This window comes from Mus caroli, unplaced genomic scaffold, assembly GCF_978045245.1.
Source record: "Mus caroli unplaced genomic scaffold, Mus_caroli_1 scaffold_15, whole genome shotgun sequence".
NCBI lineage: Eukaryota > Metazoa > Chordata > Mammalia > Rodentia > Muridae > Mus > Mus caroli.
In genome coordinates this window covers 99,884,242-99,901,937 of record NW_028227270.1, presented here as the reverse complement: position 1 = coordinate 99,901,937, position 17,696 = coordinate 99,884,242, and the positions used below count along the sequence as shown (strand labels likewise).

Genomic DNA, 17,696 nt, shown 5'->3' with positions numbered 1-17,696 from the left:
AAGTCATGGAAAAGTATTGGAGAGAACAAAGCAAAAGGAAGTTGTCTGGTTCAGATTTGAATAAGGAAAGTAATCCTTAGATTTTAAAGACCAACTGCTGAAGTAATTCTCACCTACAGACCTCTTGTGGATGCAGACAACTTGGAAGATTAAGTAGATCTTCCATGTTTCTAACCATTAGCATATTCTCAGGGAACACATATCACTAGGAATCTGTTTGTTAAAATGTAACACAAAGGGGCTCTGAATGTAAACTTGAATGCATTTTAGTTTATTTTGAGCCCCCATGGAATCTGCTGTGTCTCCTTGTATGGTTTCAATGGTAATGCTCACATATTCTAATATATTGACCAAAACAATTCCACGTGCATTGCATTTTATACATTTAAATAACAGTGTATAAGCAATTTGCAGTGTTCATTTGTCTGTCTGTTTTTGAGACAGGATTTCATGAAACTTAGTTAGTCTCAAATGCATTATATAGCTAAGGATGATCCTCCTGCTTCAACCTCCCAAGTGCTGGGATTACAAGCATATACCACCACACCCAGTATATGTTACAGGCATATACTACCACACCCAGTCTGTGTGGTGTTGGGGACTGAACACAAGGCTTCATACATGTTAAGCACTCTACCAACTTGTACTATATCCCTTGCCCTATAAATAATTGGTATATTTAATCTTTTGTGATGTCATCCAAAGATGTATTCATATTTGGCTCAGTTAATGTACTATGCATGGCACCCATCATCACAGACACCACATGATGAGTGACTTCTTCCATCTTTGTTCAGTGAAACTTAGCACTAATATATTTTGCAACTGTCTATGACTTTCTCTGAGATGAGAGAATGAATGGGCACAAATTAATGTGCTTTAAAAGTGACAACATAGGGCTAGAGATACAGCTTAGAGGTTAAGAGCATTTGCTGCTCTTCCAGAGGACCTGAGTTTGATCCCCAGCACCCACATGTCAGCTCACAAGTGTCTGTAACTCTATTCCAGGGGATCTGATGCACTCTTCTGGCACCAAGTGTAGCATACGTCCATGTGATGCACAGCCATATATTTAGGAAAAACAGCAATGTATACAAAATGAATTTAAAGGTTAGAATATTTTAGAATATGTGAGCATTACCAATAACACAGTCTTGCTTATTTCTCATCTATGCATAAAAAATGTATTCCATGTTTATCTCAACTTTAATGAAAAAGGAATATGATGAATTTTGGGACAGTTAGACTTTTGAAATATGTCTGTGGAATTGGTGAAACTGTAAAAAGCTATAGTAATTCTTGCATGTGATGAAATTTCACAAGATAAATGAAATTTTTATTTTTATATATCATTACATTTAGCTTTATGAAAAATAATATTTTATTTAAACTTTGATGTATTTTCACTTTGTCTCTAAATGATCTCTGATAATTTTAATGAATCAAGATGAATTTAGCAAAATACATGGTTGAAATCTATAATGATTTTTTCCTCTATTGCTTCATAATTCTCTAAATATAAAGAAGGAAGAGTCATTGGATGATTTCATGATTAGCCAATCAGATGATAGTATAATATCTCACAAAAAATACTTTTAATTAGTATTGTAAATTTGTCTTCCTCTCCATCTGTTTTTCTTTTTTTTTTTAAAGATTTATTTATTTATTATATGCAAGTACACTGTAGCTGTGTTCAGACACTCCAGAAGAGGGTGCCAGATCTCGTTGCAGATGGCTGTGAGCCACCATGTGGTTGCTGGGATTTGAACTCTGGACCTTCGAAAGAGCAGTCGGGTGCTCTTGCCCACTGAGCCATCTCACCAGCCACCATCTGTTTTTCAAGGTTGTTTTCTAGCACAGTTTACCATCCCACAAAATAGACTGTTTGTGGAAATGCCCCTAGTCATTATACTATTTTATAAGTTTTCTCTAATCTTTAGAAATGTTTGACTAATGAATTTCAATTATATACTTATCATTTCCTAGCTTCAATAATCTAAGTGGTATATAAAACATACAACAGTTATGAACCTTCAGGACAGTGTTACACCGCCTACCTAGAATCATTTACATGTGTGTGTCTAATATTCATTTCCCTTTGGCTTATCTTTTCTGTGTTTTGGCTAGAAATTAAATTAATATATCAAATAGTTTTGTTTACCTGAATTGAGATATAAACTTAGATCATTGCATGAAACGTACCTTTTGAGTTCTTTTTTAAATGTTGAATTTCTAGGAACTAATCAATGCCTATGAGAGCTAATCAACTCACATGAAGAACATATCATTGGAGTTGTAAATGGCAATAAATTAGAGTGATGATAGCTAAATTGAATTTTCAATTTAATAAATTGCTTCATAGAACAAGGAATCATGTCATTATCCATGAGCTTAGCTACACTGGCCAAAGCTTCACATAGTGGGATTGACACTTTTCTGAGCATCTACCATGACTGAAAGAGAAAGCTCAGAAGCTAACTGCAGATATTTGCCTCTCCCTCCATTCCTCCAAGGCCAACTCCCCAGTCTTTTCCTCACCTCTGTACTCTTCTCCCTACCTCATCTCTAGTGGATCCCATAGACCTTTGCCTTCTAACCTCCAATCTCCACCCACCCCCATTCACTTTATACAATTCCACAACTCTAGCAGCACTCTCCGGGATCCCAAAGACTATTCCTGCCAGAGATGGAGTAAGGCCAATTGAAGATCCTCACCCCTCTTTTCATTCCTCCACATCCAATTCCTGTCTCATACCAGCCTCTTCAGCAGAATACCCATTGCAGCTTCAGCCCACACCTCATCTCTAGTGGATCCCACAGATCTTCCCCTTCTAATCTTCCTTCCCCAACTTGTTCCCTTACCCCAGCCCCCAACTCCAGCAGGGAAATCCTAAGAACTCACAGGCCACTCCTGCCAGGAAAGCTCCTACCAGCTAACTACAGATCTCCACTTCTCACTCCACGATTCCAAGTCCAATCCCCCAGTCTCATCTCCAGTTCTCCAGCAGATAACCTGTTGTGCCTTCTCCTCACTCTGTGTCCTCATTCCTAGAGAGCTAACAAGCAGATCCTGATGGAACACTCAGCTTTCCTTCCTCTTGCAAAGCCCCACCACTGCCTCAGACCATTTCTGTTGATCAATCCCAATACCTAGAAACACATTTTACCTGGAATCTCCAGTGGCTTAACCGACCATATCCTCAGATTTTCCTACAATCCATACACAGCCACCACATTTTCCCAGAGAAGAAACAGAAATCAATAACAAAACATCCACTGGGAAAAAAAAAAGACAAAACCAAATATCAGCACCTGGAATTTCAATCTTCCAAATTGAAAATGCCTACATACCAGTGCAAAAACACAATTGATAACAGCCAGGACAATATGTCCCCACTAAGAATCAGCAACCAACCCTACCACAGCTTGCCCTGAATATTTTAACATATTTGAAACACAAATAAAAAACCTTAAAACATCCTTTATGGATGTCTTCTAAGAAGACATCCATAATAGAGGTCTTCTAAGAAGAAATAAATAGGCACAACTATAGCGGTTATCATCTAGAAGAATGCGATTTGATCCATTCTTATCTCCTTGTACAAAGCTCAAGTCTAAGTGGATCAAAGACCTCTCTCTCCATAAAACCAGAGACACTGAAATTAATAGAGGAGAAAGTAGGGAAAAGCTTCGAAGATATGGGCACAGGGGGAAAATTCCTAAACAGAACAGCAATGGCTTGTGCTGTAAGATCAAGAATTGACAAATGGGACCTCATAAAATTGCAAAGCTTCTGTAAGGCAAAAGACACTGTCAATAAGACAAAAAGACCACCAACAGATTGGGAAAGGATTTTTACCAATCCTAAATCTGATAGGGGACTAATATCCAATACAAACAAAGAGCTCAAGAAGCTGGACTCCAGAAGTTCAAATAACCCCATTAAAAAATAGGGTCCAGAGCTAAACAAAGAATTTTCAACTGAGGAATGCTGAATGGCTGAGAAGCACCTGAAAAAAATGTTCAATATCCTTAATCAACAGGGAAATGCAAATCAAAACAACCTTGAGATTCCACCTCACACCAGTCAGAATGGCTAAGATGAAAAATTCAGGTGACAGCAGATGCTGGCAAAAAAAAGTGGAGAAAGAGGAACAATCCTCCATTGCTGGTAGGATTGCAAGCTTGTACAACCACTCTGGAAATCAGTCTGGCAGTTCCTCAGAAAATTGGACATAGTACTACCATAGGATCCAGCAATACCTCTCCTGGGCATATTCACAGAAGAATTTTCAACTGGTAATAAGATCACATGCTCCACTATGTTCATAGCAGCCTTATTTATAATAGCCAGAAGCTGGAAAGAACCCAGATGTCCCTGAAGAGAAGAATGGATACAGAAAATGTGGTACATTTACACAATGGAGTACTACTCAGCTATTAAAAACAATGGATTTATGAAATTCTTGGACAAATGGATGTATCTGGAGGATATCATCCTTAGTGAGGTAACCCAATCACAAAAGAAGTCATTAGATATGCACTCACTGATACGTGGACATTAATTAGCCCAGAAACATAGAACACCCAACATACAATTTGCAAAACACAAGAAAATCAAGAAGAGGGAAGACCAATGGGTGGATACTTCATTCCTCCTTAGAATAGGGAACAAAATACCCATGAAAGGAGTTACAGAGACAAAGTTTGGAGCTAAGACAAAAGGATAAACTATCCAGAGAATACCCCACCTGGGGATACATCCCATAATCAGCCACCAAACCCAGACACTATTGCAGATGCCAGAAAGTTTTTGCTGAAGGGACCCTGTTATAGATGTCTCATATGAGGCTATGCCAGTGCCTGGCAAATACAGAAGTGGATGCTCACAATCATCTATAAGATGGAACACAGGACCCCCAATGGAGAAGCTAGAGAAAGCACCCAAAGAGCTGAAGGGGTCTGCAACCCTATAGGTGGAACAACAATATGAACTAACCAGTACCCCCAGAGCTCATGTCTCTAGCTGCATATGTAGCAGAAGATGGCCTAGTAGGCCATCAATGGGAAGAGAGGCCCCTTGGTATTGCAAACGTTATATGTCCCAGTACAGGGAAATGCCTGGGCTAAGAAGCAGGAGTGGGTGGGAAGGGGAGCAGGGCGGGAGGAGGGTATAGGGAACTTTCAGGATAGCATTTGAAATGTATATAAAAAAAATCTAATAAAAAAATAAATTAATTAATTTTTAAAAATCCAGAAAATCTGGGACATTATAAAAAGACCAAATATAAGAATAATAGGAATATAGGAAAGAGAAGAAACACAGAACAGATTTTCAACAAATCCATAAGAAAAAATGTTTCTAACTCCTTTGGTCAAATCCCTGGGAACCCACATGGCAGGCCTGTCAGAGAATGGAGCTGAAGAGGCTAGCATGAGACAGAGGAATTGGATGTGGAGGAATGAAAAGAGGGGTGAGGATCTTCAATTGGCCTTACTCCATAAGGCTTACTCCTTAGCTCTCCCTCAATTCCCCTCTAACCTTCTTTCTCTCCTACAAGGGATTAGTGTGGAATAAATGGTGGAAAGGGGATAACAGTATAAGAACTAAATAAAACAGACAAAAAAAACCAATAAACCAAAAACCAGCAGAGGTGCCTAGTCTTCTTACAACTTGACAAGTTATGTTTAGTTGATATCCCTGGGAGGCTTTTTCTAAAGAGAAATGGAGGAGGAGTAGATGAGGAGGGGGATAGGAGGTTTGAGGAGAGGAACTAGGAGTAGAAGAGGGAGGGTAAACTGCAGTTAGGAAGTAGTATATGGAAGTGAAATATGAAAAAAAAGAAGAAATTTGATGTGGAGAAATTAGACATACAAGGGATTTAAGTCAACATTAGGAAGGAAGTTTACATCAAGCCTATAGTCAACATCAACTTAAATGGAGGGAAACTCTAAGCAAGTCTACTAAAACCAGGAACAGAACAAGAATGTCCACTCTCTATACACCTATTCAATACAATGCTGGACATCTTAGCTATAGCAATAAGACAACTGAAGGAGATCAAGAGGACACAAAGCAGAAAGAAAGAAGTCAAAGTATCTTTATTATATATATATTATATATAGTAATAGTATATAGTATATTTATAGTATATATAAATGACCCTAAAAAGTTCATCAGAATAATCCTACATTTGATAAATGCATTCTGCAAAGTAGGTGGATACAAAATTAACTCATAAAAATCAATATTTCCTCCTATATACAAATTACAAAGAATCAGAACAACACGTTTCAAACTAACCTCAATTAATATTAAATGTCATGGGATGTCTCTGACCAAGTAAATGAAATACTCATATGATAAAAAGTTCAAGTCCTTGAATAAAGAACCTGAAGAGGATGCTTAGTGGTGTTGGCCCACACCTTTAGTTGCAGCACTTGAAAGGCAAAGAGAGGCAGATCTCTGAGTTTCAAGATTTGGTCTACAGAGTCAGTTCAAGGACAGCCAGGGCTATGCAAAGAAACCCTGTCTCAAAAAAAAAAAAATGAAGAAGAGAAAGATGATGCAGAGGAGGAGGAAGAGATAAACAGAAGATAGACAGATCTCCTATGCTCATAGATGGGTAGAATTAATATAGTTAAAAAAAAAAAAAGCCATTCTACTCTGGAGGATATCATCTTGAGTGAGGTAACCCAATCACAAAAGAACACACATGATATGCACTCACTGATAAGTGGATATTAGCCCAGACACTCAGAATACCCAAGATACAATTTGCAAAACACATGGAACTCAAGGAGAAGGAAGACCAAAGTGTAGACACTTCGATCCTTCTTAGAAGGGGGAAACAAAATGCCCATGGAAGGAATTACAGAGACAAAGTTCAGAGCTGAGACTGAAGGAAGGACCATCCAGAGAGTGCTCCACCTGGGGATCCATCCCATAAACAACCACCAAACCTAGACACTATGGCAGATGTCAACAAGAGCTTGCTGACAGGACTCTGATATAGCTGTCTCCTAAGAGACTCTGCCAGTGCCTGACTAATACAGAAGTGGATGCTCACAGTCATCCATTAGACAGAGCACAGGGTCCCCAATGAAGGAGCTAGAGAAAGTATCCAAGGAGCTGAAGGGGTTTGCAGCCCTATAGCAGGAACAACAATATGAATTAACCAGAGCTCCCTGGGACTAAACCACCAATCAAGGAAAACACATAATGGGACTCATGGCTCTAGCTGCATATGTAGCAGAGGATGGCCTAGCTGGTCATCAATGGGAGGAGAGGCTCTTGGTCCTGTAAAGGTTCTATGCCTCAGTATAGGGGAATTCCTGGGCCAGGAAGTGGGAGTAAGTGGGTTGGCGATCAGGGGGACAGGGGAGAGGATAGGGAATTTTCAGAGGGGAAACTAAGAAAGGGGATAACATTTGAAATGTAAATAAAGAAAATATCTAATGTTTTTTTAAAAAGCCATCCTACATAAAATCATCAATAGATTCAATAAAATCCCTTTCAAACATCCAACACAATCTTTCACAAATTATGAAAGGACAGTTTTAATATGGCGGGGGGTGGGGAGGTAGAGGGGAAGGAATAGTTTAAACAGTCCTAAATAATAAAAGAGCTGCTGGAGGGATCGCCAGCATTGGTTTTTTTTGTTTTGGGGGGTTTTGGGGGGGTAGTTTGGTTGTTTGGTTGGATTTTTGTTTGTTTGTTTGTTCGTTCATTTGCTATGTTGGTTTTTTATTATGGTTTTGGTTTGTTTTTTGTTTTTTTGGTTTGTTTTTGGTTGGTTGGTTGGTTGGTTGGTTGGTTGGTTTTTGTTTGTTTGTTTGTTTTTGTTTGGTTTGCTTTGGTTTTGTTTTCTTTGGTTTGGTTTTCTTTGGTTTGCTTTGGTTTGGTTTTTTTGAGACAGGGTTTCTCTGTATAGCTCTGGCTGTCCTGGAACTCACTTTGTAGACCAGGATGGCCTCAAACTCAGAAATCTGCCTGCCTCTGCCTCCCGAGTGCTGGGATTAAAGGTGTGCACCACCACCGCCTGGCTGTTGTTGTTGTTGTTGTTGTTGTTGTTGTTGTTTAAAGTTACATTAGAACCTTTATGATTCTGTAAGAATTTTAGATTTTTTTTTCTGGGAAGAATATTATGGGAATTCTGATTGGGATTATACTGAATCTATAAATGGTTTTTGATAAATGGACATTTTCACAATATTAATTCTACCAATACATGAACATAGAATGTCATTAAATTTTCTAGTGTCCTCAACTGTTTTCTTCAGAGTTTTAAGTTTTTTTCATTGTATAGGACTTTTACCTCCTTGGTTAAGCTTATTTTTTATATATTTTATTTTATAAGAGGTTATTGTAAGTTGGAATGTGTCCATGATCTCTCTCTCTCTCTCTCTCTCTCTCTCTCTCTCTCTCTCTCTCTCTCTCTCTCTGTGTTTATTGTTGCTGTATAGAAAGGTTACTGATTTTTGTCAGTTGGTTTTATATCCTTCCATTTTGCTGGACTTGTTGATTGTACCAGGAGATTTTCTATTAGAATCTTTAAGACAAATATTCAATTAGAATATTTGTTTTATACATAGCCTCTATTATGGTGATGTATGTATCATAAAGTCCTATTCTCTATAGGGTTTTTAGCTCCTGGGCATATACCCAAAAGATATTCCAACATACTGCAAGGACACATGCTCAACTATGTTCATAGCTACTGTATTCATAACAGCCCAAACTGGAAGCAACCCAGATGTCCCTCAACCAAAGAATGAATTTTAAAAATGTGGTTCCTTTTCACAATGGAATACTATTCAGCTATTTAAAAACAAGGACATCATGAATTATGCAGGCAAATGGTCATCTTGAGTGAGGTAATTCAGACCCAACAGGACATGCATGGTATGTATTCAGTGATAAATGGATATTAGCCAAAAAGAAAAAAAAGTACAGAATACCAAGCATATAATCCATAGAACTCAAGAAGGTTAACAAGCCGAAGGATCCAAGTGAGGATAACTCAATCTCACTTGAGAGGGAAAAGAAAGCAATTACAGCTGTGGGGTGGGGCTCAGAGGGAGGGAGGGGTCTGGATGAGAGGGGGACAGGGAAGGAAAAAGGGGAACATGATCGGGTATGGGGGAAACAAGAGTGAAATCCTGATTGCCAGGAGAAAAAGGTAACCTTGGGAGGTAGGATATGGGGGGACCCTTTAGTATATACCAGAGAGCTCAGAGGTGAGATCAATCAGGACTCAAAGGGAGGGACCTTAAATGAAATGCCCCACAGTGGGGAGAGGGAACTTGTGGAGTCTATCTCCAGTAGAAAGACAGGGCATCACGTGGAGGGATGGAATTGCCATCCCGCAGTCAAAAACTCTGACCCAGAATTGTTCCTATCTAGGGGAACTGCAGAGAATAAAATGGAGAGAAGCCTGAGGGAAAGGAGGATCAGTGACCAGTCCAAATTGGAATCCAGCTCAAGAGAAGGCTCCAAGGCCTGACACTACTACTGATGCTATGGTGTGCTTACAGACAGGATCTTAGCATGGCTGCCCTCCAAGAGGTCCAACAAGCAGCTGAAAGAGTCAGATGCATATACTTAAACCCAACCAATGGACAGAAGCCAGGGACCCATGTGGTTGAATTAAGGAAAAGCCTGAAGAAACTAATGAAGAGGGCAACCCAATGAGGAAGATCAGCAGTCTCAGCTAACCTGGACCCCTGAGATCTCTCAGACACTGAATCACCAACCAGGCAACAAACATGAGCTGGTCCAAGGCTCCTGACACATATTCAGCAGAAGACTGCCTGGTCTGACCTCAGTGAGAGAAGACACATCGAACCCTTGAGAGACTTGAGGCCCCAACGAGTGGGAAAGTTTGGAGGGGGGGTGGGATAGAGGTGGGTGGGGACATCCTCTTGGAGCTGGGGAGGAGGAATGGGATGAGGAATGGTCAGAGGATGGACAGGGAAGGGGGAAAACAACTGAACTTTTAAAAAAAGGTTAAAGAATAATAATTTTTTAAAAAATATATCAACATCCTAGGCCACCAGGAAATGAAAATGAAAGTTATTTTGAGAACCAAGAGTGGCATCCACTGCCTGTCAGGTTATGCTTATACTCTCTCCAAACATTGTGCACCCACTCAAGTGTTCATTTCAGCAGAGCATCACATGCCCTTCCACCAGACAGCTTCCAGATGTCATCTTACACATGTCAGAATGGCTAAAATCAACCAAAGAAGAGACAACCCATGATGGTGAGGATGTGGAACAAGAACACTCATACTTCTGTGAGAATCAATCTACCACAAGACCAAGTATATCACTCTTGAACCTATATCCAAAGGATGCTTCATCCTACCACAAAGGCACATGCTCAACTATGTTCATTGCTGCTCTCCTCAGAATAGGCAGAAATTAGAAATGATCTGCATGCCCATCAAGGGAAGAATAGATTAAAGAAATGTGGTACATTTACACAATGTAATATTACTCTATCATTTAAAAAACCCACATCATCATGAAATTTTCAGGCAAATTAACACAACTAGAGAAAAATTATCCTGAGTGAGGAGGTATGAGACCCAGATAGACAAATGGGCTCAGTATCTGTTCAGCCATCATCAGAAAACCTTCCTGTAGGCTTAGATTTTTAGAAGCCTACTTTAATTATTGTTCTTGCTTCAACCTGCCTTCTAGCCCACCACTCACCAGAGGTAGGGAAAGAAGGTTAATAGGAAACAAGGATTGTGGACTTGTTTAGAAATAGTTCTCTAGGACTATTTCAATCTCCATTGTCAGCAGTCCAGTCCACAAGCAAAACATCAACCATGAATTTGTAGAAACAGCTCAATCCAGAAGAAACTGAGGCCCTTCCAATTAGCACAAATCCTTGGACGTGTCAAGAAAAAGCCAAATTGCTATCTTTGTTTATTTCTCTCCACAAATAAAGATCAGCAAAGAAAGCAAGGGAAATCAATTCAAGAGTGCCATTAGCAAAGACCAGCGGCAATGAAGCCCAACAATGACCAGCAAGGAGTTGCAAGGCAAACTAAACCAAGAGTGCCGTCCACTGTCTGTCAGATTATGCTTATACTCTCTCCAAACATTGTGCACCCACTAAAGTGTTCATTTCAGCAAAGCATCACATGCCCTTCCACAGACAGCTTCCAGAAAAATATCACATGACTGCTTCATCAAAACATCCTCTCAGTTTCAGGAGGAAAAAAAAAATCACATGATACAAGTGAGTCTCCAAAGAAAACAGAAATTTCACTTCAGCTTCCCTCCGCCTCAGATAAAAAAAAAAAAAAAAGTATAGAGACCCCCAGCCAGACATTGCAGTATGAGAGACCTTGAAACACTCAACCCTAAATGGAATGAATGCCTCCCCATAGAGCTTAGTGAACCCTGAAGAAAAGGAGAAGGAAGGAATGGAAGAGACATAGGGGGTCGAGAACACCAGGAAGGAAAACAAAGCACTCTAAATCAACATGAGCCAAGCTCATATGAACTCACAGACACTGAAGCAGCATGCACAGGGCCTGCATGGGTCTGCACCAGGTTCTGTGCACTTAGATTATGGCTGCCTGTTTAGTGTTTTTACGGGCTTCTCAAGAGTGGAAATGAGTAGGTCTCTGACACTTGTACTCTCTTGAGCTCTTTCCATTCTTTTGGTGTGACATGTCAAACTTCAAGGGGATAGGTTTTTTATATATTATTGTATTTTATTTTATTACTACTAAAAAAATGAGTGAGCAAATTAAAGAATGAAAATCTAGTCAATAAAGAAACAGTTAACAGTGGTACTGTTTTTATACTCGCTTGGAAAAGGAAAATCAGTTTTCTCCAATGAAATGGAACTGGGTATGTCAACCACTATAGGGCAGATCTCATGTCCAGAAGTAGGTGACCAGCAAATAAATAATGGACTTCACAGTTTTTGTGTGTTTCTGCTTCTATTTCATTAGACTCTGGTGGCTTTTGTTGTGGTGGTTGGTTAGTTGGTTCTATATTAGGGTTATGTTGTATTTTGTTTTCTAGGTTGTAGATATTTTCTTGTTGTACTGGGATTTGGATGAGTTTTTGTTAGTGGTCGTTGGTTTTCTTGTTTGTTTTGGTTTGACTTTCTGTTGTTGCTTTGGTTTTTGTTGAAGAATTTAAAGTTGGATTCATAGGGAAGAGAAAGGAAACTGGATAATTTTTGGCAAGGGAAGAATATAATCAAAATATATTTGAATTTAAAATTTGTAATAAAAAATTATAAACTAAAAAAAGCAAATAATCTAAAAATGAGAAAAAAGAATAGATCATAAAATATACACATATCATATATAAAACCATAAAGGGTTGAAAAGGAAAAAGATAATCTCAGGTGTTTTTATCAAGTATTGGTATCAGCTTTCTCCGAACTGATAAAAAGTAAGCATTATTGCAGCACAGGGTGCCTCAATGGCTTGAAATCATAAAATATAACTTTTATTTGCATGGTTACTGTGTACCAAGCTTTAGTGTATTGTCATATATCTCAAACTTACTTGATCTTCATGATAAAACTTTAAGAGATGTCCTTTTACAGCCTAAAGAGTAAGATAAAGCACATGGAGTCAATTGTCTCAAGTTGATGTAACTGATCATGGGAACCACAAAGCCTTCAAGTCCAAAACTCTGCCCATGATTGATCCATCAAAGCAATACACTGGGTGAAAGTGGCCCCTTCCATGAACAAGAAAACAGTGTAAGTTGTTTTCTTGCTCGGTGACAAGAAGCCATTCACATGTGATCATTGGCAATTAATTTGTGTCCTTCTATTAAAGTAATTCTTGGCTACATGGAACTATAATTTAAGAAAAATAATATAGCTGATGATTACAAACTAACTATGAAATTCTTTGAGTTCTTACTTGTCTGGACCTTGGGTTAAATAAGTGTCCTGTGAGACAACAACAAACCTAACAATAATGGGCACTGCAACATTTAATCACGACTCATGGTTGCCTAGACAACTGGATGAAGATGCAAATATAATGGCCCTGGATTTGCTGCCTGGAGCTTTGCAGCACACACCTTCTCTTCCAGAGCCAACAGTTTCCACCCTGGGTATCTGGGGAAACCACTGAGACTTAGAAGAGGGAAGGACACCTGACATTGAAAATGAGATGCCTTGTTTAAGTTCATCTGCTCAAAGCAAACTTACTCCTATCATCAATGTGTGCTGTCATGAAAAGGTCATTTTATACAGGTAATTTTTGACATAATCTTAGTTTTCCAAATGTACATGAACATACTTTATTTGTAATGCATTTATAGCCTAGAAAAAATTCTGAAAATATATTCTTTAATCCTCTGTCCTTCAGCCTTCCTGGGTGCCCTGCATGTTTTCCACCCTTAAAACTCACTTAGTAAAATATGAAGGTGATTGTGCCAGTGGTCCATTGCCTAGCCTTTCCACAGCACCTCAGGGAAGTCAACTGAAGGCTGGTTTTCTGGGCTTTCCGACAATACTGGAAAGATTTATTCAGTGTTTATTCTGGATTATCTGGTGGGTTTACATATCTCTCTACAATCACAACACATATCCACTTTCTTGTAAAGGTAAAGGAATTGAGGAGAGCCAGTGACAGCTGCAGCCCTGGGCTGGAGTCACTTAGGCAACACCATCAGGATAGCCTCCTCGCAGAGACACTACCCAGAGATGGAAAGACAGCCTCAACCCTGGAGGGAGAACACTGAAACAGCCCTGCTCTCAGCATCCTGGACCCCAGCAATGGAGAGGTAGGATGTCAGGGACCCTGTACAGATAAAATCATCTTTCATTCATCTGCTACTTATCATCACCCCTTAAGTAATGTCACACAATATAAGACCAAATTTCTGTGGGAAAATATAATAACTGTACATGATTGCCCATTGTTTAGACTGCGTTTTTTATTGAAAATGGATTCTTCTCTCATAAAATGCATTACAACCACAGTTTCCCCTCCATCCACTCCTCCAAGAGTATTTTTTATTTGTTAAAAATAACATATAAATATATTAGTGCATACATCAAATATAGTGGATAGAGAAAAGAACTTCACAGATCATGCCTGCTTTCTTAAAGTTTACCAGTGCTTGGGAGAATGCTAGACAATCTTAATCCACATTTTACATGATTATAAATTACGTTTATACCAGTTCTTGTGCTCCTGAGTTATTCTAAGCTGCACACAGTTTTTAGTCATTTGATTTTTAGACCCTTTAATAGGGTTTTGTATTGTTCCCAAATTTTTTAATGGAAAACTGAATTCAGCAGTTTTCTTACATTTTTCTGGTATCACACAATAAACAATTGAGAGAGATGAGACATAAATAAAAGATTTAGTTTTAAGGGAGGAAACTTATGTGCAACAGACTTAGAAGAAAAGAAATAGTCACAGAAAGAACATCGAAATTTTGAATGTCGTTGAAGTACCACTTAGAAGTAAGCGGCCCTTTATAGTTTCAAAGGTCAGAGATAAAACTGTATTACATCTTCTGTATACAAGCAGGGCAGTGGGGATAATATTTATAATAGAACCATGAGCATAATATAATTCTTCAATAAGCAACTCCTTCACCCTTCCAGGGAATGCAACAAGGCCTATTGAAATAGGGGACTGTCTAAATATATAACAAGAAGGTTGATTCAAAACACACCAGGCTACAGGGCACAGAAGTGGATGGTTAGAGCATCACATTCAGAGAACAGTGTCTGAGTTCTATTTTGAGGTTTATGCATTCAGACTAGCAATTCAGACTGAGAACAAAGCCAGAGAAGTCACTGACAGTAAGGTCAGAAAGTACACATGAAAGAGAGCGAGTAATTCATGATCAGCTGAAGCAACCAACACTTCAGCTCAACAATGATCATAACAATATGTACACATTGCCTACCAAGGGGAGAAAAAGGTTATTAAAACAACAGGTACCCCAAGCTCCCCTTCCTGGTTTATCCCAAGAAGAGGACTTTGTGCAATTTGCAGGTGTCACACAGTCAATATCTCTCTTCTAAAATTCAAACTCTTGAACACAAGGTCTTTAGCTCCGTGTCTATTGGCAGACTTAAAGAGTTCTACATACATAATCAATGAAAGAGAAAGGATGTTTGAGTTCTAACATGAGCCTGTTAGCGATGCTGAGTATTAAAAGACACATTAAAAAAATTTTTTTTCCAAAAAGAACATGCAGAGCTTTACATGGCAATGACCTTTGAGATACTTGAAAAAGGAGAAGACAGTGCATGTGAAAATTGGTGTGTAGGATATGAATAATAATGTTTACACAGGTTCCATTGCATGCAGGTGTACAAAATAATCTTCTAAAACGTTACTTCTGAAACCAGCTGATGCGTGTTAAGCACATTAGAGAGAAGACCTTGGTGAACCCGGTGAAAGTGTGATGGCAAAACACAAAAATTAAGACAAGGTATCATACTAGTTTCCATGAGGGTGAAAGTGGCTGAAATTTTTTAAAGTGGGATATATAAAGTATACCTTTCTATTCAAACTTATCAGACTTAGTAAGAAGAAAGACTGGGCAGATTAAAAGATAGAAAAGCCTGGGAAAGCTTCTAGGTCACTTACACAATGAACTGAGCACCAAAAGCTCTCTGAGAAACAGAAAGAGAAGGATGAAGAACACTTTTACTTTCAATCTGACTTCAACAAAAATCAATAAATTTTATACAGGACTTCACTGACCAAATAGGAAAGTATCTCCACTATGCTCTAACTACCTTTACAAGAAACCAAAGGGTCAAGTGATTTTTACAATCCTATCATTTCCAAACTTTCAAATATGCACATGAAGACTTCCAGATCCAGATATAAGAGACCTCTTTCCAAGGTCTCCTAAAATAAAAGAAAGTCAAGTATTAAACTCATTTACATTTAAAGAATGTTCAACAGGTACAAGAGAAGTTGAGTATAATAGGCAACTTGTATACATTAATTCTTTCAATTATTAACCTAACTTCTTCCACTGCAGCTAATTCTGTATCTTACCAGTTACTTCCATAGGCTAACAATTTATTTCTTGTTCTCCTTGTCATCCTGCCCACTACTTTCGCTCTATCTCCCTCTCCTACTCCTCTTACTGTAGATTATAAACACTGAAAGACTATGGACCCAAGCAATTACAGTACTTTGCATGTTTTTATCCTGCTTGGATTCTCTGACCACCCTCACCTGGAAATGATCCTCTCTGGAGTTGTCACCTTCTTTTACATTATTACCCTGGTGGGTAACACTGCTATAATTCTTGCATCCCTCCTGGATCCCCATCTCCATACACCGATGTACTTTTTCCTCAGGAATTTATCTTTCCTGGATTTGTGTTTCACAACAAGCATTGTCCCTCAGATGCTGGTTAACTTGTGGGGACCCGAAAAGACCATTAGCTCTGTGGGCTGTATTGTTCAGCTCTATGTGTATATGTGGCTGGGCTCCATTGAGTGCCTGCTCCTAGCTGTCATGTCCTATGATCGTTTCACAGCTATTTGTAAGCCCTTGCATTACTTTGTAATCATGAATCCACGTCTGTGTATCAAGATGATAGTCATGGTCTGGGGTATTAGTTTGGCCAACTCTGTAATATTATGCACACTCACTGTGAATTTGCCTCGATGTGGACACAACATCCTGGACCACTTCCTGTGTGAGTTGCCAGCCATGGTCAGGATAGCTTGTGTAGACACGACAACAGTTGAATTGTCTGTTTTTGCTCTAGGCATTGTCATTGTCCTTACACCTCTCATCCTTATTCTTATTTCCTATGGCTACATAGCCAAAACTGTGCTCAACATGAAGTCAAAGGCAGGGCAACAAAAAGCAATGAATACCTGTGGATCTCATCTCACTGTGGTCTCCATATTCTATGGAACTATCATCTACATGTATCTACAACCCGGTAACAGGTCCTCTAAGGACCAGGGCAAGTTCCTCACCCTCTTTTACACCATCATCACTCCAAGTCTCAACCCCCTCATTTACACCCTAAGGAACAGAGACATGAAAGATGCACTGAAAAAACTCATGAGGTTTTACCACAGATTTGCCGAAGTAAGGAGAAACTAGAAGCCATGGAAAAGTATTGGAAAGAACAAAGCAACAAAGGAAGTTGTCTGGTTCAGATTTGAATAAGGAAAGTAATCCTTAGATTTTAAAGACCAACTGCTGAAGTAATTCTCACCTACAGACCTCTTGTGGATGCAGACAACTTGGAAGATTAAGTAGATCTTCCATGTTTCTAACCATTAGCATATTCTCAGGGAACACATGTCACTAGGAATCTGTTTGCTAAAATGTAACACAAAGGGGCTCTGAATGTAAACTTGAATGCATTTTAATTTATTTTGAGCCCCCATGGAATCTGCTGTGTCTCCTTGTATGGTTTCAATGGTAATGCTCACATATTCTAAAATATTGACCAAAACAATTCCATGTGCATTGCATTTTATACAATTAAATAACAGTGTATAAGCAATTTGCAGTGTTCATTTGTCTGTCTGTTTTTGAGACAGGATTTCATGAAACTAAGTTAGTCTCAAATGCCTTATATAGCTAAGGATGATCCTCCTGCTTCAACCTCCCAAGTGCTGGGATTACAAGCATATACCACCACACCCAGTATATGTTACAGGCATATACTACCACACCCAGTCTGTGTGG

General features: G+C 38.9%; 1 protein-coding gene across 1 annotated transcript; it reads left to right on the top strand.

The window, feature by feature from the left end:
• The first annotated feature begins 15,301 nt into the window (after window positions 1-15,301).
• On the top strand, window positions 15,302-17,102 carry LOC110308400 (olfactory receptor 2W1). The gene is made up of 2 exons (XM_085830795.1): window positions 15,302-15,313; window positions 16,146-17,102. The coding sequence occupies exons 1-2, from the start codon at window positions 15,302-15,304 to the stop codon at window positions 17,100-17,102; spliced, it is 969 nt and encodes a 322-aa protein (XP_085686921.1).
• The last annotated feature ends 594 nt before the right edge of the window (window positions 17,103-17,696 follow it).